The 25,045-nt window shown below is 34.2% G+C and overlaps 2 protein-coding genes and 1 long non-coding RNA gene across 3 annotated transcripts; 2 read left to right on the top strand and 1 right to left on the bottom strand.

Annotated features, from left to right (window-relative positions):
- The first annotated feature begins 1,330 nt into the window (after window positions 1–1,330).
- LOC100371946 (deaminated glutathione amidase-like) lies at window positions 1,331–8,824 on the top strand. The gene is made up of 6 exons (XM_002740276.4): window positions 1,331–1,826; window positions 3,839–3,994; window positions 4,283–4,492; window positions 5,443–5,553; window positions 5,915–6,016; window positions 7,288–8,824. The coding sequence occupies exons 1-6, from the start codon at window positions 1,602–1,604 to the stop codon at window positions 7,477–7,479; spliced, it is 996 nt and encodes a 331-aa protein (XP_002740322.3). The 5' UTR covers window positions 1,331–1,601; the 3' UTR covers window positions 7,480–8,824.
- A 72-nt stretch (window positions 8,825–8,896) lies between these two features.
- On the bottom strand, window positions 8,897–19,780 carry LOC100372098 (protein FAM50A-like). The gene is made up of 12 exons (XM_085496854.1): window positions 19,476–19,780; window positions 18,285–18,372; window positions 17,117–17,213; window positions 16,568–16,781; window positions 15,454–15,520; window positions 15,120–15,181; window positions 13,435–13,511; window positions 12,402–12,456; window positions 12,195–12,243; window positions 12,008–12,078; window positions 11,492–11,602; window positions 8,897–11,067 (listed from the first exon to the last, which is right to left on the bottom strand). Exons 1-12 carry the CDS (start codon window positions 19,770–19,772, stop codon window positions 11,047–11,049), a joined length of 1,209 nt encoding a protein of 402 aa, XP_085352980.1. The 5' UTR covers window positions 19,773–19,780; the 3' UTR covers window positions 8,897–11,046.
- Window positions 11,598–12,120, top strand: LOC146747542 (uncharacterized). Its single transcript, XR_014928947.1, has 2 exons — window positions 11,598–11,874; window positions 11,970–12,120. It is a non-coding gene; the product is annotated as an uncharacterized LOC146747542 (long non-coding RNA).
- Window positions 19,781–25,045: the final 5,265 nt, after the last annotated feature.

The following is a 25,045-nucleotide window of genomic DNA, read 5'->3' as shown; positions in this document are numbered from 1 at the left end:
CAGCTTCTAATTACTTTTTTTTTTGCCTATTTTTTAATTGTAAATGAAACTTCATTCTATTTCCAGCTACCCCTTGCCCCCCCCCCCCCGGCCTCAATATGGGACTCTGAATAACAGGTAGGCCCGGAAGATAACGTCATCATACAGTATTGATGAACGAAATTCACATTACAATCTTATGCTTCCGAACAATCCTATACTTACGCTGGATAACACAGAACACAAGTACTGGAAACTGTCAAGCACATAGTGTTATCAAATCAGTAAGAAAAAAGATACTATGGACCCTATGGTATACATGTACATAAAAATGTTACTAAATGTCAGTGAATACAATATTTTCAATCATCTCATTTTTTTCAAATCCTGCAGCCACCATCGCAAGTTGATAATATTGCTAAACCGCCAGTTGTGTACTTTACATCTAATTTATTAGGATTTCCACATGAAGTTTGAAAAATAATGTTTTTCTTTGTCAAGGTTATATAATGAATTCTCTAATTAATATTTCGTGTGTATTTTTGTGAGTGTACTTGTATGTATTAAAATATGTATTATATTATAGCTTACAAAATATTTGTAGACTATTGTCGAGTAATATGAGAGGTGCACTAGAAAGTAGCTAGGATATGTTACATCCCAGTTAACGTATACCAATTTTGTAGCTTACAAAATATTTGTAGCCTATTGTCAAATAATATGAGAGGGTGCACTAGAAACTAGCTAGGATATATTACACTCCAGTTAACGTATATCAAGTTTACTACCTTATTCTAAAATATGAAGATAATACACAGATAGGGAAAATGTCTCATGGCATGGAAAAATAATGCTTTCTTTTCTCCAGGTTATATGAAATATATGTTGATAGTGTATGTATTAAAATATCCAATCATAGTACACATGCAAAGTAAACAGAATTATGTGCATTCGTATTTGTGGTGGGAATTTCCAAGCCAGTTTATAAAATTGTGAACAAATATTTTCTTAAATAACCGATAAGGCGAATGCGTTTTCTGATTAGTGTGTATCATTTATACATATAACTACATATCTCATATACTTCGTATCATTTTAATTGTACATAATGACACATACAACATCAGATTCTCAACTCTGATGAAAAGACAAGTTCCTGCTACTCATCACGAAAGCCAAACATCGCGAAAGCCACTCATCGCGAAGCTACTAGTTCAAGCCTGTAGTTCAAGCATAGGCCAAGAGGGTATATGATTCAAGTGAACAAATCTGATCATTATCAAGCTCTGGAAAGGTCTGGTCAACAGTTAATTCTCGCATATTGTGAGAGTTCAATCACGCATAGTATGAGAGTTCGCTATATCAGCCATCGTTGTTGATTGTTTTACACGTTGGTCACGGTCGCATCAGACCTCTAGGTTCATAATTTTGACAACAATCATAAATCCATAGACATTTTGTGATTTTTATAAAAAAAGTAATATTTCAATTATTTTCTCAAAAAAATCTATCCAACCACAGGATATTTTCACCATGTTACCCGTGCCGGGCGTATAGGCCACAGGCGCCTGTCGTACGAACGGGCAGTAATTTCAAAAAACTGTTGTTTCAAGAATTGACTTATGATGCTACTTGCATCATTTCTCAGAAACTATAGACTCAAGTTCACAAATCGTAGTTGTACAACATTCCTGACAATTTCCAAGAGAACTATCAAGATGGCTGCAATCGGTGAAAGGAAGCGAGGCGCCATTGCTGTATGTCAGTTGAACTGCAGATCAGATAAATATGATAACTTGAAAACCTGCAGCGATTTAATTGCTGAAGCTAAACTGAAAGGAGCAAAGGTAAGTATGTACTGTATTTGTTCAATTAGTATTATGCATTATGTTTAAAAAAGTCCTACTATTTATTTGAGAATGCTAGGTTCAGTATGACTATGCACCGTCCGGTGTTGAGGGACGGTGGACTATGCGACTTCTCAGGACTGTGGGGGCCGAATGATCAGCGGAAGGAGGCCAACCTACAGGACTGTACTCAGAGCTAATCTGGTTTAAACCTTGAGCTATATTTAGTCAAGCTAAAAAACTTTGAACTGCGTAGTATGCTTACCAAATTTCGTTTTAGTGACCATTTTCTCAACAAAAAAACTCCTTAAACAACAGGGTTTGTGACATGTGTAACAAAGTCAGGAAGCAGCCTATATCCTACTTGACATTTTAATGCCTGCTGTCAGTATAATATTAACTTTTACTTTTTTTTTCAGTTATGACAAATTTTTCATGAACCTATTTTTCATTTAATATTTTAGTAATCTTACATTATTTAGTATTTTAGTGATTTTGTATTATTTTAGTAATTTTGTGATTGTATTTTTTATTATCTAGCATATTGTTTTCTATTTTTTTTCTTGTACTGTGTGACCATTTTCTTTACCTCCAGGGATTGTGTAAAAGTCAAGTAAATAAAAAATATTTTAAACATTTTTTGTTTGTTTTTTGTGCTAAGCATTATATCTCGGGAACTGAAGACTCAAGCAAATGCGTTTGCATTTTTATCATAGTTGTACAACAGTCCTGACAATTTCCAAAAGAACTATCATGCTACCCTAACCTTTCACTGTTAATCATTTTTAATCAATAACATTATAAAACAAGTGCACTTTAAATTGAACTATGTTGTGAATTTTACATACTTTGAAATTCGAGGTTAACTTGTCATGTAGCTTTTACAAAATAATTAAACCTGCATAATTTCATATTAAAAAAAAATACATGTTGTGGGTGATGGACAGTACCCTAGTTTATTTGGCCCAAAATTAACATACAGTACAAACAAGTGTGTACAAATGTTTCACTTAAATTTTGGTGGAAAAAATTATGGAGTTTGGAAAGGATAATGATTTTTCACTGTTAAAGGGGAAGTCAAGCAAAACAACATAATGCTTCCTAAAGAAAGACCCTTCACAAATATAGGAGAATGCAATTTACAGTTCTTTTATATCACTTTATATTCTCTAGATATTCAACTTCTCATCAGTATTATGTAGTCCGCCATCTTGATTCTCTAGCAAAGGATTATGGGTGAAGTGTGACATCATATCCACTGTTGTGAAAAATTGAGAGAATGTATTCATCTATAACGTGAGAAATACTGATGCAAATTTTTTCAAAGTTTCAGTGTGCATATTACTCGTGTATATAATTATAGTAATGGAATTTAGAATGTTACAAATACACATAAAGTGAAGATAATGCCAAAAATGTAAAAACAATAAAATCATTATTTCAATCGTTAAAAGTAGAATGACACTTTTTTGTCCTCTTTTTATTTTCAACAGGTTATATATCATCCATGTAACCTATTCATATTGATAAATTGTATGAATTTGAGAATTTGGTAGAAAAACACAAAAATGTTGTCATGACAACTATTTTTATATGCATGTTTAGAACCAGAACATGCATGCTACCATGTTCTAAACTTTCAGCCAATTTCAGCCAAGTTCAACTTTTGAAGTTATAGATGAAATCACTTTCTCAATTTCTGACAACAGTGGATATGATGTCATACTTTACCCATAATCCTTTGTCGAAGAATCGAGATAGTGGACTACATGAATTAATGAAAAGTTAAATATCTAGAGAATGAAAAGTGATATGAAAAGGATGTTCTTATATTTGCCGAGCTCTTTCATCTGGGAGTATTATGTAGTTAGACTTGACTTTTTCTTTAAGGGAACCATGCAGCTATTACCTTTGTAAACTTAAAAAAAAAAAGCATCAGAAAAAACAAACAAATCTAGATTTTTCCAAGCAAATTCTTAAAACTTGTTTTCTGGTCACATAATGATTCACAGATGGCTTTTCTACCGGAGGGGTTTGACTACATTGCTGATAGCAGACAGAAGTCAATTGATATGGCTGAACCGATAGATGGCCATGTGATAACAACGATGAAATCATTGGCCAAACAACACAACATGTGGTTGTCTTTAGGAGGTATGCATCATAAAGTAAGTTTCTAATAAACCTAACAGGACAAAATGTATTGTCAAAGAAATATTTAAAAAAAAAATGTATCAGATCAATAGGCAGAGTTCATAATTTAATTTTGGAATTTATTTAGCCGGCATACATGTACCTCACAAGGGAAAAATACTGACGTATTAATGAGAGTTCATATTTTGTTATGTTTTGCATTCATTGTATAATTTAGATATTTTGTTATTAAGGAGAGACTTTTTATTTCCACCAAATTAAAATTTTTCAAATATGTTTCATTTTGTTTTGTTTAATCCTAGGATGTGAGCCAAGATGAGGAAAGCAGAATAAACAATTGCCATGTGATCATTAATAACACAGGTGACATTGTAGCCAAATATAACAAAACACATTTATTTGATGTAGACATAAAAGGCCATGTCAGGCTTAAGGAAAGTGACTACACCATTCCTGGAAGCAGGATTGTTCCGCCAGTTACTACTCCATTGGGAAAAGTTGGTTTGGCTACTGTATCCTTGTATAGTTAAAGGCACACATTAATTAATATTTTTATGCTTGAGTTAAGGACACATATGTATATAGAGTTAAAGGGTGATGGTTGTCATGGTGATGGTTTTGTTTGGTTATTGGACTCGTAGCGTCAAACAATGTATCTAAAATACATTATTTATATGAGCTGTGGGAGGACCATTGTTCGTTAAAGGACTATACTCATATTTGAGTTAAAGACACCTACCGGTACTCATTAACTCTGCTGTCATTGTAGGTGACAGAGCGTAGATGTTCATATACTGTAGGTGATTGTTCGTTTGTTGTTACAATTTCATCTTTTTTCTTGAAAACTACAAACCGATTGCTTTGATACTTGCTTTGTAGATACCACAGGTAGGCCGCAGACAGATTTGTTAATTTTGTGATGATATCTTCAATGCTCTATAATTAAGTGAATGTTTTTTTTTCATTTTTGGTGAAAAATGTTATTTTTTAATTCTTGAAAATTACCTACTTAATTTTGTTGATACTTAATTATATAGAGTCTATGGGTTGATCTCCATGAGATTTGTGTAAAGAAGACAACAATTATAGTAATTGCCATGGCAAAACTCGAATAATTAAGATATCATGGTTGCGATATGGCATGAATTTTGTGGCAAGACTAATAATCATGGCAAATATGTCATCATACAGAACAGTTTGTTTTGAGGAGGACAGCCAATAAAGACAGCATAGCCATTTTGATCATTTGATTGCTTAATTATTAAGATAAAATTAAATCAGATAGAATCTATAACGTAATTGTCTAACAAATGGCAAGTTATGTTGGTGATTTTCTACAGAGTCAAGTAAACTTAAAAATAAATCATAGTTTTGACTTGTATCATAATATTACCTTTGACTCGTGTAATATCTGTTTTGACTCGTGATTCTATAGTGTTTTACTAGTTCCTTGATTTAATAGTGCTATGATTTAAGATTTCCAGAGATGTCACTAGCACTGGCAGAGCAAGGTGCAGAGATACTGACGTTTCCCTCAGCGTTTACTTTTACAACTGGTGCAGCACACTGGGAGGTGAGACATGGATAAGGCAGTCTGACACAAATTTAAATTTAGCACTACTAAGCATGTTAATGCACATTTTTACAATGCATTATGGGAGACAATTGCATATAGTGAAAAAATAATATTGTACTGAAAAACTGCATGACTATATTATACTCTTTAAATGTTTTAAACAATATAAGGATTATAAGGAGTATAAATAATGAGTCGTCAAGCAATATTTTGTGATATTTCTCATGATAGATGCCTGAGTAACAATGCCAATTTTGACCATTTTTCAAGAAGCCAAATTGGATTTGATTTTGATCTTCTCTTCCTGAATTCCTTTCTGATTGTTAATAATTGTGAATTGTATCTGTGCTTGAGATAGATTCTTCTTAGAAGTCGTGCAATAGAGACACAGTGTTACGTGGTGGCAGCAGCTCAAACGGGTAAACACCATGACAGAAGGACTTCATATGGACATTCTATGGTATGTACCAGTACTGTTACTGCTCATCTTAAATGAAAGGAATTCATCAGCACTGGATAATACATAACACAAAATGATGTTTTGGTTGTACATGTAATAACTGGTAAATCAGTTGTTTGTACATGTAGTAACTGGTAAATCAGTTGTTTGTACATGTAATAACTGGTAAATCAGTTGGTTGTACATGTAACTGGTAATCAGTTGGTTGTACATGTAGTAACTGGTAAATCAGTTGGTTGTACATGTAATAACTGGTAAATCAGGTGGTTGTACATGTAACTTGTAAATCAGTTTGTTGTATATGTAACTGGTAAATCAGTTGGTTGCACATGTAACTGGTAAATCAGTTGGTTGCACATGTTACTAGTAAATCAGCTGGTTGTACATGTAATAACTGGTAAATCAGTTGATTGTACATGTAACTGGTAAATCAGTTGGTTGCACATGTAACTGGTAAATCAGTTGGTTGCATATGTTACTGGTAAATCAGTTGGTTGTACATGTAATAACTGGTAAATCAGTTGGTTGTACATGTAACTGGTAAATCACTTGGTTGCACATGTAACTGGTAAATCAGTTGGTTGTACATGTAATAACTGGTAAATCAGTTGGTTGTACATGTAATAACTGGTAAATCAGTTGGTTGGACATGTAACTGGTAAATCAGTTGGTTGGACATGTAACTGGTAAATCAGTTGGTTGTACATGTAACTGGTAAACCAGTTGGTTGTACATGTAACTGGTAAACCAGTTGGTTGTACATGTAACTGGTAAATCAGTTGGTTGTACATGTAACTGGTAAATCAGTTGGTTGTGCATGTAATAACTGGTAAATCAGTTGGTTGCACATGTTACTGGTAAATCAGTTGGTTTACATGTTACTGGTAAACCAGTTGGTTGTACATGTAACTGGTAAATCAGTTGGTTGTACATGTAACTTGTAAATCAGTTGGTTGCACATAAAATTTACATTGTGCTTCTGACTATCTTTCAATATTCCAAGAAGATGCAGTTGTGTTTAATATAAACAGACCAGGTATTACTGAAAATGTTTTTTAAGAGGAAACTGGACTTGTGGTATCCATGGAAACACAGTTGGCACAATCTGTGACCCAACAAGAAATGATAGTTTGAGGATTAGATATTCATTTTTATAATTAGTTAATTTTGTGAAATCGTTCTTTATCACCAATTCTTCCCTTATGATTGAACCATATTTTAAGCATTTAGAGGTCATTAAACTGTGAATTGATCAGCTTTATCTTCCACAGGTTGTCGATCCATGGGGTTGTGTAATTGCGTGCTGCCACGAAGGAGTTGATGTATGCGTGGTAGATATCGATTTAGATTATCAACAGAAAATACGCACAGAGATGCCTGTGATGAATCATAGAAGATATGACTTGTATGGTAAAATTACCACTCAACCATCAGATGTAGTGAGTGAGAGGTCCGATACATGAAATGTGAAGCTACGATTCTACAATGGTGTTGAATTGGTTGGCTTTAAATAGGATCCTAGTGTTTTTTTTATTATTATATACTAGTAGTTTCGCAATTTTGTGGTGAGTTGCTTTTGTATGGAGCATCTTACACAGTGTGTAGAGCTTTGTCGCAGTAATTGATCCATTTATTGAAGTAGTGAATTAATGTTTTCTGTGTCAACTGGTGTTAATCTAAGAATACTATTCTTAGGAGCAATTGCTCAGGCAGCTACATTGTAGGAGTTCCTAAATAAGACCCATGCTCTGAATTGCCGACTAGTTTCTTCCTTGACCAAGAAACATTTGACAATTTATAGAATGAGCATTCTTGTTATACTGCTTGGTGACATACAGCAGAAGGAACATTGAATACTGTTTTGCGGAATTAATAATCCCCAGAACAATTTTCCAGTATAGGTAAAAATAAATGTATGAAAATGTATAACTCATTCTCACCAATGAAATAAAGGTATGTATAATGTACTGCAATACAACAAATTAAAAAAGAAATATAAAATATTCCATCAATGACACTTCAGTGCTGTTAATATTCTGATGACATCTGTTTGAAACTGTAGGCAATCAATAAAAAAAATGTATATTAGAAAAGAAAATGTGATTCAGAAATATGGCAAGGCATTTTGGTTTCCTTGGAATGTTTACAGCTGTGATAGCTGTTCCCCTAGCAACAATTAATAGAGATAAATACCGTAATTCAAATAAGTCAGTTAAATTGCAAAATTCCATGAATACAATGTAAAGTATTACTAAGAATTTTTAATAGGAAAACTGATCTGAAGTCTTCACGGTGGCTAAACTGAGTTGGAAAGTATCAACATGTACACATTTAGTTTTATATCATTAGGTGAAATGCAACTACAGGTAAAATTAAGGGAAAATATAAAAGCTTGTAAATAAATGTGATTGATACTACTGGGGTATATGTTGCTACTATTATGAATAGAAATGCCACCTTGTACATTGCATGGTTATGTAATATTAAAATGTATTAATTTCATCTTTGCATACATTTTAAATTATGGTAGTTTTGGTAATTGGGGAAATATGAAAAATAAACTTAGTTTCCCCCTAATCAGCGTGTATGAGTATTATCATGAAGTTCAGGCACTAAATCAGTATTATGTCCAATATTTGCATGAGAAGTACTGTCTGGGATATAATAGTTGTTTGTATGATGGCGACAAACCATAACCTTTGAATTGACAGGCTATATTGAAGGATTTAAGAACTGGCTTAGTTTTTCCTACAACCGAGGACACCATAGCATGTCCACTGCATGTCTGACATAAACAAGTTATCAAGACTTTTTGTGTATTGGTATCTCTCTTTGTTGGCAGTGTTTTTTAATTTCACATATCTGAATGTCATCAAACCCAAAGTTCACAAAGTGATGAAAAAAAATCTTTATTCAAAGTTGTTTTGTATGTACATCCTTTACTTTCATTTGATGCCGTTTCATTAGCGACATCAAAGATTAAAGATCTAACAGACACTACATCAAAGAAAAGACAGAGTTGCATGTCCCGCTTTTCTAGTGTCTTTGGTAACATGTAATGCTGTGCCATGAATACATTTTTTTTTTTTTAAAACATGGTGCAACTATTTGAACCTTGCCTATTGAGAATCTATATTAACAGTACACAATCTTTTCAAGGCATGGCAAAATTGAGTACTGTAAAGGGGTTAATTATTCACTGGGTTTTAATTTAGCTTATTTCGCTGACTGGAAAAATGCGCTAAATTAAAACACAGTGAACATGTAAAATTTAGCATAGAACACATTATCTAAATGACGAAACCGTGAATTTAAAACCCACTGAATATGCCTGAAATGGTAAATCAGTGAAATTTAAACCCAGTGAAAATTAGGCATTTTACAGTATAAAAGTCCTGCAACAATATCTAACAAGTCATTGTCAATGACATGTCCCCGTTCCGTTCATATTTGAGTGACATGTACATTCAAAGCAGATCATGACCGAAATGCACCTGCATATGTACAACACATTGTGCTAAATCTGAACAAAATCCATCCATGCATGACTGAGATCCGGTTCTGGAATTGTGAAAATACGTGATTTTGATGCATTTTCGGCCTTAAAATGGCCATCATTCCGCTATTGTTAAGTAGATCATGAAACAAATGCACATATCTATTTGTGACATGATGTACCATGTGTGTGTGAAGTTTGAACTTTATCAATCCAGACATGTCTTGGATACGGATCCAGAACTGAATTCTTTAATAAAATGGCCGCCAGTCGGCCATTTCGAACTTGGTCCAGAAAAAAAAAAGATGTGCATCAAGGTCCTATTATGTTTAATGTATGTACCAAATTTGAACAAAATCCATCCATGCATAACTGAGATACGGGTCCGGAATGGTGAAAATGTGCGATTTCAATGCATTTTCGGCCTTAAAGCGGCCGCCATTTGACTATCGTTAATGAGATGATGAAACAAATGCACATACATACTTGTGACATGATGTACCTTGTGTGTGTGAAGTTTGAACTCGATCAATCCAAGCATGTCTCAGATACGGATCCAGAACTGAATTCTTTAAAACAAAATGGCCGCCAGTCGGCCATTTCGAACCCGATCCAAAAAAAAAAAATGACGTGCATCAAGGTCCTGTTATGTTTAATGTATGTACCAAATTTGAACAAAATTCGTCCATGCATAACTGAGATCCGGGTCCGGAATGGTGAAAATGTGCGATTTTGATGCATTTTCGGCCTTAAAATGGCCGCTATTTGGCTATCGTTAATCGGATCATGAAAAAAATGCATGTGCATATGTCCCATAAATTGTGTGATGTATGAGTGAAGTTTGAACTTAATCGGTCCATGCATGTTCGAGATACAGGTGATCACGGACGCACGGACGGACGCACACAGGGCAAAACATAAGTCCCCGTTTTCGGACTGCGTCCGAACGGGGACTAAAAAGGATAACAATACTGTGTATTCATGCACTTTGTTATTCTCAATGTCCCTTATAGAATATTATAACATGGAAGTTTCTGCAAAATACTAGCTAATGTGTTCCTCAATTAATACTACATGTATGAAATAGTGCAGTAATATATAGAACAATTAAATACTAGCAAAGCGGGAAACCTGCACTGTAATGTTCACTTTATTTATACTTATTCTAATTGAAGATGATAAGATAGATCAGCTTTTGCAACAAGAAGAATATTTTAAGTGAAATTTAAATGATATCTTGAAAAATATACATAGAACACATATAAATATCATATCTAAAGAAAGAAATTAGGTAAAAACTGTATTGTAACCACAAGAAAAAGTTTTACGACCGAGTCATGGGCAGACATTTCGCCTTGTATACCTTGACCTTCATCTACTGTGATACGAACAAGTAAAGCATTGCAATCATTTGATCATTATAGAATACACGTTGAAGTTGCATTTTTGCAAACTTGGTTTCACTTTAAAATGTCCATAAACAAATTTGATGAGGGTGAGATCTTGTGGGAACCACACCACATAGGACCAGATTTCACGCTCTCCCATCAGTTATCTATGAAAAAAAAAAGGAAATGTATAAAATACTAGACAGATGCCTCGAACCGATGAACTATTTTTAAGGTCTCCACAACATCAACTAGTCAGCATTTGACTATCAATTTGATTGTTTTGGTGAAAATGCTGCCAATGTAAACATTACATTAAAATCATTTGGAAATTGTGTGCAGCATACAAACTGATCTATACATGTATAAAAGATCACAGAGATAGCTTTGATTTTTTGAGTTACAGTATTTATGTATACCATTTATACCATATCATTTATGTATATACGATATACAGTAAATTTATACAGCAGGATGCCAGACATGTATTTCTTTCAGTTGAATATAAATCAAAATAATTTACTAGACATTCAGTTAATTTCTCTCTAGCAGAGTATACTCTACTGTTGATATGTGGAGGAACAAACTTACTGTGTATTTGTCCCATTTCTTTTCTGGATCATAGGGTTCCCATCTACTTGCTGGAAATATGTGTTTATTCCTTTCATACCAGCTTCTTAACACCACTTTACCAGCATGGGACTGCAAACAAAGGAATACATAAATTCTTTACTGACCATTAGAACTTAAAATAAGGTAAAGCATTTAAATTTAAACATGAATTTGTATTTCTCTTATGTGAGTGTCGGCAACATGGATACGACCACCATTAGTGGCATTACTCCTCTTGGTGATGTAATATTCAGAAAGTGAAAGTAAATAAATATTTTTCTATGAACACACATAGTGTGTCTAAACCAGGTCTTGAAAGCGGGAGGGTTGTCACCTGCGCACATGCAGGAGGTGAGTCCCAAGTGACGATAACAATAGACTCTAAAAGTGCAAAGGCTTATGGGCAGGCGCTTGTTTGTAAACAATGACATGCTATGGCCATCTGATGCATGCGCAGGTGACGACTCACCCGCTTTAAATCAATGATGTGCATACCTCATCCTTTTCTATTGTAGCATCGTTAACTAGTCTAACATCATCATGAGCATCAAAATTAAACAGTGGACCTGTAACATACATATAGAAATAAATATGTTGGATAAATTATACATATTCAGACCATTAAATATTTTAAAATAATGCTAAGACCCCATGCCAAATGAAGCCCATTATGTATACTCACCGCTTTTACCCCTGGCTTTTGTAACGATGAAATCATAAAAACTGTAATGCTGTAACCGGAAAAAAAATACCAGTGAGAAACCAATTCTGAAGACAACCCTTTCAAATCTATGGCATCGAATTCAATACATGATGAATGAATAAGTAAGTGATAGATACAATAGACCCATTGCTTTACACCTCCACATCCAATAGCACATTTACTTACGTGTGGAATTATTAGATCTTCTTTTACGTACATTAGATTTTCAACAGTAGATGATCTGGTAATATAAATCAGAATAACATTTTCACACATCTATTGCACCATTGGTCATGTGATAAAGTATTGTAATCTGTAACTGATAGCAGTCTTACGTACACTTAAGGCGAGCGTCAAAATAAACTGATTTACAAAAAACTGTTATCTCCCTATCAATGTTCTTTGGAACATTGCAATATCCGCAGCAAATTTGCTAGCAATATTTGTTTTGGCTTTATTTCCAATGGTTAAAAGGTAATCAATTATTTGCTTGTTGAAAGTTTTATTATGTTTGAAGGGGGTGCTCAAATCTAAAATGAAGTTTGTGATCAAATAGTACTTCACATGTGGAACAACTTAGGGTTCACTTATTTTCATATTTCCCACAATTCTTTTACACAAAATGTGACATTATTTTGAATTCAATTTATACTTCCCTATTTGTTGAAAAGGGATTTTGTCCAATCACATGTTTGAATCTGGGCGGTTTTCACTCTAGTTTGTAATATAAAAATGTCACCTGAGTCTAACAAATTTTCATGATCAACGTAGATTTTGTTGAACTCAAATCTTGCAGATTTCTATGAAAACTTATTATTTTGTATATGATTTTCTTGTTGTTTGTAAATAAACACCCATGGTGAAAGTGATTGTATCCAGCAGTTTGAATTTAAGTGTTGAAGTCGTAACAAAACACAAGTGGCAATTTTGCCAGGGATATTCCAAGGGAGATTGGTAGGAAAATAGTGGTTTTGGTGGTCAGTTTATTTTGGTACCTGGTGTAAAATACAAAATATTAATTTTATCACCTCATTCTCAATGACAATAGACAATCCTGCCTGCTCCATGGACAAGACATTCATACTGTTACCCCTTCATTTCAAACAAGTACACAAATTAAATTCAGATTTATGGTCCAGGGGTGATTTGTTAAATTACATACAATCATATACCTAATATAATACACATGCTAAACTCCCACAATTTTAACCCTGCTTACTTCAGTTCATGGAAATCTTTCCGAAGAATTTCCAGTGCTTTTTGGAGAAAGTTCTGCATTGTGGAGCCTTTTTTCATCTGTGAAATTAATTAATAAAACAAAATTAACGAAACAACAATTTCCCCTTCACAAATCAAATCTAGAAATGGTCCATCACATACACATAATACTGCCCTCTAGAGGGCTGACCAATGACTTATGAGACATTTAGGATACCTGATCTTGAAGGACATTGTTATTTAATCGCAATTTTTTACTGATACACTAATACCAGATACTGTAAACCAAATATTGAAAATGCTCTTCTTATATGGATATTCTACCTCCTAAAAGGTACTCTCTTCTTGCATGGTAATACCTAATGTGGTATGTTCTCCTTATATGGAAAGTACTTCTAGTAAATTACAAATACGAACCATATATGGAGATTTCACCTCCTAAAATGTACTCTCTCCTTGCATGGTAATACCTAATGTGGTATGTTCTCCTTTTATGGAAAGTACTTCTAGTAAATTACAAATACGAACCATATATGGAGATTTCACCTCCTAAAATGTACTCTCTCCTTGCATGGTAATACCTAATGTGGTATGTTCTCCTTTTATGGAAAGTACTTCTAGTAAATTACAAATACGAACCATATATGGAGATTTCACCTCCTAAAATGTACTCTCTCCTTGCATGGTAATACCTAATGTGGTATGTTCTCCTTATATGGAAAGTACTTCTAATAAATTACAAATACGAACCATATATGGAGATTTCACCTCCTAAAATGTACTCTCTCCTTGCATGGTAATACCTAATGTGGTATGTTCTCCTTTTATGGAAAGTACTTCTAGTAAATTACAAATACGAACCATATATGGAGATTTCACCTCCTAAAATGTACTCTCTCCTTGCATGGTAATACCTAATGTGGTATCTTCTCCTTGTATGGAAAGTACTTCTAGTAAATTACAAATACGAACCATATATGGAGATTTCACCTCCTAAAATGTACTCTCTCCTTGCATGGTAATACCTAATGTGGTATGTTCTCCTTTTATGGAAAGTACTTCTAATTAATTACAAATACGAACCATATATGGAGATTTCACCTCCTAAAATGTACTCTCTCCTTGCATGGTAATACCTAATGTGGTATGTTCTCCTTATATGGAAAGTACTTCTAATAAATTACAAATACGAACCATATATGGAGATTTCACCTCCTAAAATGTACTCTCTCCTTGCATGGTAATACCTAATGTGGTATGTTCTCCTTATATGGAAAGTACTTCTAATAAATTACAAATACAAACCATATATGGAGATTTCACCTCCTAAAATGTACTCTCTCCTTGCATGGTAATACCTAATGTGGTATGTTCTCCTTATATGGAAAGTACTTCTAATAAATTACAAATACGAACCATATATGGAGATTTCACCTCCTAAAATGTACTCTCTCCTTGCATGGTAATACCTAATGTGGTATGTTCTCCTTATATGGAAAGTACTTCTAATAAATTACAAATATGTACCATATATGGAGTGCAGATACAATACCATACAATGATATCTGCACAGCAGACCAAGATTGCGCCTTATTGGCCTTATCAGAAAGCAGCTTGTTTATTGAATGTATCAAATTTTGCCGTGTATATACCGGTACGCTTAGTGGCAGCAGTACATATACTTACTTTACATGACCGTCTGTGTCCTGAACCATCCCAATAACTAAATGTTATCTCCACACTTTCATCTACCAGTGTAAAAAGATAACATCAATTTAAACTGATAAGAAGTGAAAGAACTGATTAATTACCTAATTATAATTCATTATAAATGATAATCATTAATCATAGACCTGTGAAAAAGATGTTCGTAAAGTATACATTATTGTTATTCTTATTTCCACATGGCTCACCGTGAAATTTAGCATTGTCTATTGTTATAGGATGGATTACTTGTTTACTATCTCACAGGACTACTATTCTGCTGCTTTTCTTAGTGTATCACGTAATATCTGCTTACTTTTTAATTTGTCTTGTTTTATTGACCATTCTTGTCTCAGTTCTTCTCTTATTTTGTCGTCAGCTTCCTGTTATGATCAAAAAGTTGGTTATACATGTAATAATATAGTGATAATAAGAAACTTTATTTAAACTTCATGACCTGTTTGACGTGAAAATGTGTTCAAATTTCTTTTTAAAACCTTTATAAAGAATATAGTTTTTAAACCGGTTGACAGATCTCTATTCAAAAGCACCTGAGTGTAACCATACTTTTCTAAATAATTCAGTTCTGATCTTCGGTAGGTAAAAGTTGTACAGTGACAAATACAATGTACTGGTATGGATTGTTACAGATGTGTATAATCTAAAAGACTTACGCAGGTAATTTGCCGATAAATTATGAAAAATTGAAATTTGGATTGAAGTATGATATTTATTTTTTCAGTGGTAACCAAGTTGCATTTAAAAAAAAAGTTCTTGCATAAATTATTGCTTGGTTAATGTGTAATGATTACTGTAAAATGACTAATTTTCACTGGGTTTAAATTTCGCTGATTTACCATTTCAGGCATATTTAGTGGGTTTTAAATTCACGGTTTTATCATTTAGATAAAGTGTTCTATGCTAAATTTTACATATTCACTGGATTTTAATTTAGCGCAATTTCCAGTCAGCGAAATAAGCAAAACTAAAACCCAGTGAATAATTAATCCTTTTACAGTATGTTAATCAGTATTTATGATGTAGATATAGAACACCTTGTACGGTTTTCTTACATGATCCCTGGTACAATGGATTGTTAAGTGTCTTCATTATGCATACAGTGGTCTATTTATGCAATACACCAACCATATAGCTCACTTTTTAAGCCTTAAATAACATATCCAGATTTCATTCACTCACAATTTCCCCCAGACTACACGGCAGTAGTAAAATGATGGTGGGATATAATTTCTATAAAACATTATATTATTGTCATTTTAGTGCATGTATGAATATGGTTCCAACCACAAAATAGTGGCAGTACACACAACTTGACAATATCAATGTTATTACATTGATAACTGGTCTCAAAAGAAATGTGATCTATCATTAATAAAACTTTACTATCTACTATATGTACTAAAACTCACCTCCCTGTCTTTATCGGGCAGAAAACTGGTATCGACATCTGGATTTTTACCAAGTTTCCTCTTCTTCTTGATTACTGGTTGTAGTTCAAGGTCCACCTCATCATCACTATCAGTATCATTTCTGTTATCTTCATCCTCATCTTCGTCTTCCTCTGGGTTAAATGACAAAGCTGCCATTTGTTTTTGTTTCTGTTTTTCTTTGTTACGTTTTTCCCTATTATTTAAAAGAGTTCTCTGTTCTCAACTTTCACTTAGGATGAGAAAGTTTAGTCACACTGGCTAATACTAAATTGTTTTTCTTAAGCAATTTCAAATTAATTTAGCTACTTAGCAAACGAGGAGAAATGAAAAATAACAAATTTGTGTAGAAAACCGAGACATGCCAACTGCAAAATACAATTTTCCTAGATGTTTTATTTTACATTTTTGTGGTTGATTTTCGCAGAATGATTCATGGTTTTACATGAATCATATATAAATGTAAGTGTTAGTGGAAGCCCAGATGACACTATTATCACATTTGATGTTAAATGGAATATTACTACTCACACTAATTTAGACTTTGGTGCAGCTTTCGCAAGCTCTTTTTCTCTCTCCTTCAGAAGATCGTCTCTTTTTGCTTTCATTTCATCAAGTGTCACCAGCCCTACGGAGCAATAATTGATAAAAACAAAACATATGAGAACACAGCTCTATTAAATATTAGTTAAATTGATAAACAAATATTTTTTTTTTTAACAGCTGTTTCATAAAATATCATTTGAGTAGGACACAACAGAGAAAGACTCATTTTGGCAAGTTTTTTACTAAATTCTATGAAAATACCAAATTATTCGCTTTTAATAGAACAAATATGGTAGCAGTGTACTTTCAAGTATGTCCTGCAAATTTCATTTTAAATAGAACATTACATTCAAAATATCATTTTGATGGTCATGCACTAATATGTATTCAATCAAAATATCAAATTTTGTTTAATTAAGCTCTCCATTTTGCATATGTCACATGACAACCATATTGTAGACAGTCATTGTATGGCATCTATAATCGCTGGTTCACGGCGTTCCTTGCAAATGACAAGTAGGAAGCAGGTAACTAGTAATAAACATATTGTTCCGGCCCTGGATACTCATGACTAAGTGATGTGATTTGAAAACATTCCAAGTAGTGTAAACATGCCTGTAATACTACAATAGTGCCGCATCCATTGATATATTCCGCCGGCTTAGATTTCACACTTGAGGTGGTTCTAGCATTTTTTTGGCCAAGTGATAATCACCGATACATCGTCATATTTGTGCAACTTTTGAGAGTAAAAGGGAAACCCTTATAATGACCATGAATGCCGACTAAGGTAACAAACAAAGAATGAGAATGTGATCGACCAATTAGAAATTAGAAAGCTGGATCCATTACTTATGGCTTTCACAGTGACACTTGAGGCGGAAATCAGCCAAAGCATCAAACATTCCATACATTGTAAGGCAGCCATATTGCACAGCTGCATGGCAACAATATTGCATAGTCGCATGGCATCCATATTGCATACGTTACATGGCAACTATATTGAACATGATGACTATGGCTCTTTAATGATGGTTGAGGACAACACACTTTTATGACTGACACTAAAATATTCTTTATGATGTACATAAAATAGTCTTTTTTTATTTTATTTTGAACCTCTACTGTTTATATGATAAAATTCAATTCTCACCGACAGTTTCTGTTCTAAGTTGCTGCTCCACTGCATCATAATGAGAAGCAAACTTATGACTGATTGTAGCAACTTTAGCAAAGTTATCCTAGTAAAAAGAAAACATACTGGGTAGATAAATAACCTGGTAAGTGATCAATAAAGCAATAATTGAACCACACACATTCATGCAATTCATGTTCACAGTAGTCAAATTCAAAATACAAATTGCGTGTTACATATCATATACCGGTAGACCAAGAAGACAAGGGTGGAGGTGTCATCTAGCGGAGAAATGAGCCAGAGACCAACTTTTCTTGGTTAATTTAAGGGAGGTGATTCTGAAAATGCACTGGTGTGTTTAGCCTCGATTTCAGTTTCAAGCCTCCACATTTATTGAGAAATGCCAACCCCATAAGAGGCAGAGGGGTCATCTGGTAGGAAAATGAGCCAGACCAACTTTTTTGGTCAATTTAGGTTTGCTGATTCTGAAAATGCATGGTATACAGCCATTTGTGTGAACATTTAGCCTCCATTTCAATGTCAAGCCTAGATTTATTGTAAAACACCTTCCTTAAACTTAGTCTCAATTTCCAAAATATAGTAAAAATAACCAGTAAGGTATGAGGTGTTATAGAAAAATGGCCAGACAAACATTTTTGAGGCACGAATATCGAAAATTCATGATAATTAAACATGCGACTCATGCATTTAAGCTGTGAATTGTGCAATATTGAGTGATATACCCACCTTTGGCAGGAAGTTATTAGTTAAATAATGTAGCAGGATTACCTAGCACCCCAAAAACATGAGTTATATCTCTGTATATTTTCTGTATCAACAAATTGTCAATACCCAATGTGACACCACATCATATCCTGTTCATTTCAAAATTCACAACACCCAAATTGCCTTGACCCCTCCCCCCTCCACCGAGATGGTCTAATACAGTCCGGTGTATTAGACGATTCTCAGCACTCCTCGTCGCGAGTCGCAGCAATCGCACGATTTTGCCATGATTGCGACAGTCGTGTGGCGAGTAATATGCAGCGGGCCGAATAAAACGTTCACATTTCACGAATATGATAATAATGTTGTTGTTGTTTTTGAAACAATAACTTCCGACCCATTCCGATTGACATCATTCATCATTTCACATGTGTAAATTAGTACCTTATGTAATAAACTTCACGAAATACGGTAATATACTACCTGTTCTATTTTTTGTTTTAGTTGTTGTATTTTCTCCTTCTCCTTCTCTCTCTTTTTCATCAAATGCATTACACGACCCGCTTCGCTGGCAGCTCCCTTGTAGTGCGCCATTTTGTACACTGATGAAGTTAGCGTCAGATTCCGATGGATACTGTGCCGAATTCGGATTCTTACATGAAGTCGCCTCAGATGGCGCACTTCAGTCGTGACTGCCTTGTCCAGCCGAAACAGAAAAACACTCTCCGCTATAAGATTGTTGTTCACATCCGCTGTACCGTTCTTGTTTATCTCTCCCATTCTTCTCAATTAATTTCAGCGAGCGAATCATTTACTGTCTTAACTATCATCAAAGCCCGTTAGAGACATTTCGAGAAAAAAATACCTTGACATTCGAGATAATAAGTCGGGATCTCGAGATAATAAGTTGAGGTCTCGAGATAATAAGTCGAGACCCCGAGATAATAAGTCGTGGTCTCGATTCACAGTCAATTCGTCCCAATTCACTTTCGTCCTAACACATTCGTCCCACAAGTCGATTCGTCACAATTCACATTCAGGCTCTAGATAATAATAAGTCGGGGTCTCGGGCTCTAGATAATAATAAGTCGGGGTCTCGAGATAATAAGTCAAGATCTCGAGATAATAATCTGGGTCTCAAGTTAAGTCGGAGTCTCGAGATAATAAGATCAGATCTCGGAATTGTGACATAGTAATTGATTACGGATCGTGTGTTTATTAAACTGGTTTTACTCTTCACGTATTACTATTGATTGACAAAACATTCGGTCACCACGTGCAATTGCAGTCACGTGTGTGTCATGTGATACCGTGGCGTTCTGCGTTGAAACCTGACAATTCCGGCCTATGGTTAAGATTTGCTTGTTCTGTACGTGACATTTGACTACCGTTGTATGGATACCAAGCTAATTTATCACATATGACATATGCTTATTTCAAAGGTCAGTAAGTCCCCGAAATGTACACAGTGAGAGCATTGTACCTAAAATGCAATTTTGTCTTTGATCTCTAGGGAACCCCGTACATTACACAATATAAAAAAAAAAAAAAAACAGAATATTTAATTCGCTTTTACAGTATAATTACCAATTGCTGACATAAATGTGAAACACGTATTTGGCGATTTTACAGTACATCGTACAGTATTGATTGTTTTACTATGTGACAACATGCAAGGAACATTTACTGAATGCATAATTTAATATTCTATACTATACTATACTTAACACATAGCAGTATACCGGTAAGGTCAGCATTTCCCGTCTTCTGTCATTGCCGTATGTCACTGATTTTTTTTTTTTTTTTTTTTTTTTTTTTTTATTTGCTGGCATTTCTTTGGTTTGTTTTTTTAAGTGTCTATTAACTACAGAAAACTTAGTACTCAAAGAAGCAACACAATTAAATAAACAAATAAAAAGCAAATGGTTCCATGGTTGAAGTGATAACCCAACTTAACAAAAATAGATCATACCTTAATTATAAACACTGATTTAAAAATTTCCAATGCAAAAGTAAAGGAAATAAAAAAGAAACTTGACGAATTCGTCATATCACACCAGATAACAAATATTATGAACAATGACAACAAGCACTCGACGGGGAAACATAAATTAAGAACACACAGAAACTTTAAAAATAAATTAGAATTTGAAAAATCCATAACAGACATTGACTATATTGAACTGCGTGAACAGCTAAGCAAATTTAAATTAGGGAATAACAATTTAAAAATCGAATCTGACTGGCACACGAAACCAAAAACACCAGGTAAAAAAAAGAACGTGTGACCTGTGTATACGTAATACAGGTGAAATCCGTCGAAGATGAATTCCATCTATAATAATGCCATGTCCAAAGTATGAACAACACAAAAAGTCTCTAGTTGAAGATATGACCAAAGACATAAATAATTTCATTAACTTGTCAGTTCATAGTCAATTTATTTCTATAATGAGTCTTCGTATACACAGATCAATTCAATTTATTAAACAATCGTTTTGACCTGGAAATCGGAATCAAACGTAGGATTATGACAGCTCGTATGACATAGCCCTTTTTAGTCCTAAATGGTGTTTGTTTGTCTAATTGACTGTGTCGTAGTAGTTAATAATAGTTGTAGCGATGAGTAGAGAATTCACTACGGTGCAGTGGTTCGACCAACATTTTCGGGTACAGAACTATTCGGCCGCGCGAATGTTTTATAACAGGCTGTTCGAGTATACATACGCTAAGCACGGCACAATATATTTTTTGTATGAATAACATATGATTTACAAGTATTAGTAAAATAAAAATTAATATACCTTTGCTTGTGTTACGCACAAGTTATTAGTAGAAGAAAACAAGACGGTACGCTGATTGTGGATCCGCTGGGAGACGTAAGTTTGAACAAAGTCGGCCTTGGGCAAACAAATCACAGAAAAGTTAATACGTACAGTCATATAGACAATCCGGAAGGCTGAAAAGCTCTTTGCTATGCCTGACAATATTTACATAAGTCCAACTTACTTTGTGAGCTTACATGTTTTACTTTTACTTACACTTGATGGGTTTGGAATTTAAATGCTTCATAGACTTGAGCATTTGAACGCGTATGAACTAAATATTGAAATATTTCGACATTCGGAAATATGACGTAATGCATTGTGCCGACCAGAGGAAGACTACTCAAGTAGTCCGAGTCCCTGAGAGTAGAATGAGATATGTTCGATTTTTTTCACTTCAAGATTTTTTTTGCTCTTGCAGCCAAATAACAGACACAGAAAAGTTAAAACGCCGTTTCTGACGAAAAAAGTACCCCAGATTCTGGGTTAAATATGTTGACAACTAAGAAAGATCTCAAAAACCAAATACTGTAAAATACTTTATTTAAGCTGGAATTAATTTTCGACTTTTTTGGTGTTTCACAGAATTTATTTTCACCGATTTTTGACGAGTTGAATGTAAAATATAGGAAAACAAAGTAGATTTTATTTTCACTGAATCATTTCTTTAGCGAAAATAGCGAAAATTAGTTGCAAGCGGAAATAAAGTTTATTACAGTAGTAACTTTGTATGCATACACTCAAGCAGAGTAGAATGCGATATGTCCCAGATTTCTACTCCAAGATTTGTAGGAGATACATTTGGCGCGAGTACAGGGGAAATGACCATTTTTTTTAATTGTTATCATGGAAACGAGGGGTTAAATTTCCCACCTAACTAGAGTGCAGCTATGACCTGCCTGTCAAGTTTAAACGTAATCGCTGAGTTTTTTTTTGATAGAGTTAACAAGTGGACGGACGTAGTGATTATAAGCGTAATTCTAGCTGGGAGCGGATCGTCGTCATACGCCTCGGGCGTACAGCCCTCGATGGATGGCCGGACCAACTAATTTTTGCTTCCTACGGCCTTGAATCAGTATTTTATAAAACACGAGCGTGGCCATAAGGTCCGCAAAACACGTGACCGATAAATTACGGATCTGAATTGGTGTCCGGCATTTCCATGGATCAACACGACTTCCATCGGATAGTTGTATAAACTGGATACACAGATTCGGTCATAATCCGAAAGTTCACAGTCTTTTAGAATATCATATAGACTATCGCACTTTTCTTGTCAGGTGGTTGGAAGTTGACTATTTTCCAAACATGTATTGAGAACCATATATGTGTGTCGTGTTGGAGAATACGAATGTATCAGTTGATAGAGGTCAAAGCACTGTTATTCCGATCGAAGGATTCAAAGCCAATTTTATTCCTGTTCATGCAAATACCCAGAATTTACTTATTTTGCATTAACTTAAAATAGTAGGGGGTCACCAGCCTCATTTTAGTGGATATATAGTTGCCATTTTGGCAGTATTATATTGTTCATACCATAGATTCCCAGGCTGGTGACATAAACAGACAAAAATGATATATTGTGAATGATGGGATACCTTTTGTTGTCCTGAATTATTTTGAAAAAATGGGGTTTAAAAAGTGTCAAAAAAATGGAATTGTTCTAAAATAGCAATATGTGAAAAATGTTAGGACAAGTTTCTCAAAATACGTCACTGTAACACAAAAAAAGAATACTACTAGTATATTATGGCGCCATGATTTCACATAATAAACCAAGAAAAATTGTCATGCGATTTATGACCAACTTTCCCAAAAATTAAATGTAACCTTTTGAAAAAATACAAGGCTTCTTAAGCGCGAGACACATCTCTGGTAATCGCGTGATCGTGCAAACGACTGCAGCGATTGGCTGATCGCATGTTTACTCTGCCACATCTTAGAACTTTATGGTAGAATTTGTAAGAGATTGTAAGAGAGGAAGGTGAGATGAGCCAGCAAGGCGTGACTTCAGTTGACGGTTTAGATGAACAAAGCTGTGTTGTAATGAACTAGTGTGTATTCTTTTGGGTCGAAATACAACAGTAGTATCAATTATATTACATAGGACACGGCGTAGGACATTTGGGTCAACCATTATTTTATTTATTTGCCTATTTTGGAATATGATATTGTATATCAAGCATATATATTTCTGATCAAATATTCGTACTCCGATCAAGTTCTACTGTGTAACGTATAAATTCACCAGGGCATTACAAGTAATAAATCCCTTTCTACCTTCAGCATAACTCAGAATCAGTAACACTATATATATATATCCCGTGAACCCACAATTCCTTGTATGTGTTCATCGCATTTTGGTGTAGCGTAGTGGAACCGGAACATACTGATCCTACCATCATACGTTATGTATGTTTTAAAAGGACTCGGTATCATGCCTCCTTGCCTCCCACTCTCTCTGAAAGCAAAGCAATGATACGAACATGACATACTTTAAAGGGCGGCAGTCGTCGTGCCGCGTCGTGTTCGATATGGGACTCATAGCGACGTATACAACGCGTGTTAATGACATTGTTTATTTACATGAAATTCGAACACGCGCTGCGTGACGATTACCGCGCTTCAAAAAAATAACAACAACTTAATTTTTCCTATATTCGCTTTAGGTGTGATTCAGTAAAAATGATACCCAATAAGTACATTCCTTTTTCTTAGATTTTAAATTCAACTGATCAAAAAATCAGTGAAACATAAATTCCACACAAAAAGACCTGCCCAAAAATAAGTACCTTTTTCTATGAATTTGTATTTGTACTTTAAAACACAGGGTTTACACACACAAAAGTTATAATATAAAACACGTTTGTTTATTTATTAGTGTGACCAGAATAATGTGACAATAAACTACTGACGTATACCCGCAACATTGAAATGCCAAGTCACACATGTTTTGAATTTTGCATATTTGTACTTTTCATCACAGTAAAGATAACACGAAAATATTATGTTGATTATCAATCTATGTTCATAGCTATCCACATTGATAGCATACTGACTGTCATAACATAATGTGTAACAACAAGTTTAACTAATAAGACAATTTCTGATATCAATAATGTGGATACAACCTATACATGTATGTTACTATATAACTGTAATTGTGTTGAAATTCACAGGAGTATGACTAGTACAATAATATGAGGTTATTACGAGAATACCTCAAAG

The sequence above is a fragment of the Saccoglossus kowalevskii genome, chromosome 3, assembly GCF_978046115.1.
Source record: "Saccoglossus kowalevskii chromosome 3, keSacKowa6.1, whole genome shotgun sequence".
Classification (NCBI taxonomy): domain Eukaryota; kingdom Metazoa; phylum Hemichordata; class Enteropneusta; family Harrimaniidae; genus Saccoglossus; species Saccoglossus kowalevskii.
Note: the sequence above shows the minus strand (reverse complement) of the source record. Positions and strands in the feature narration are given on the sequence as shown.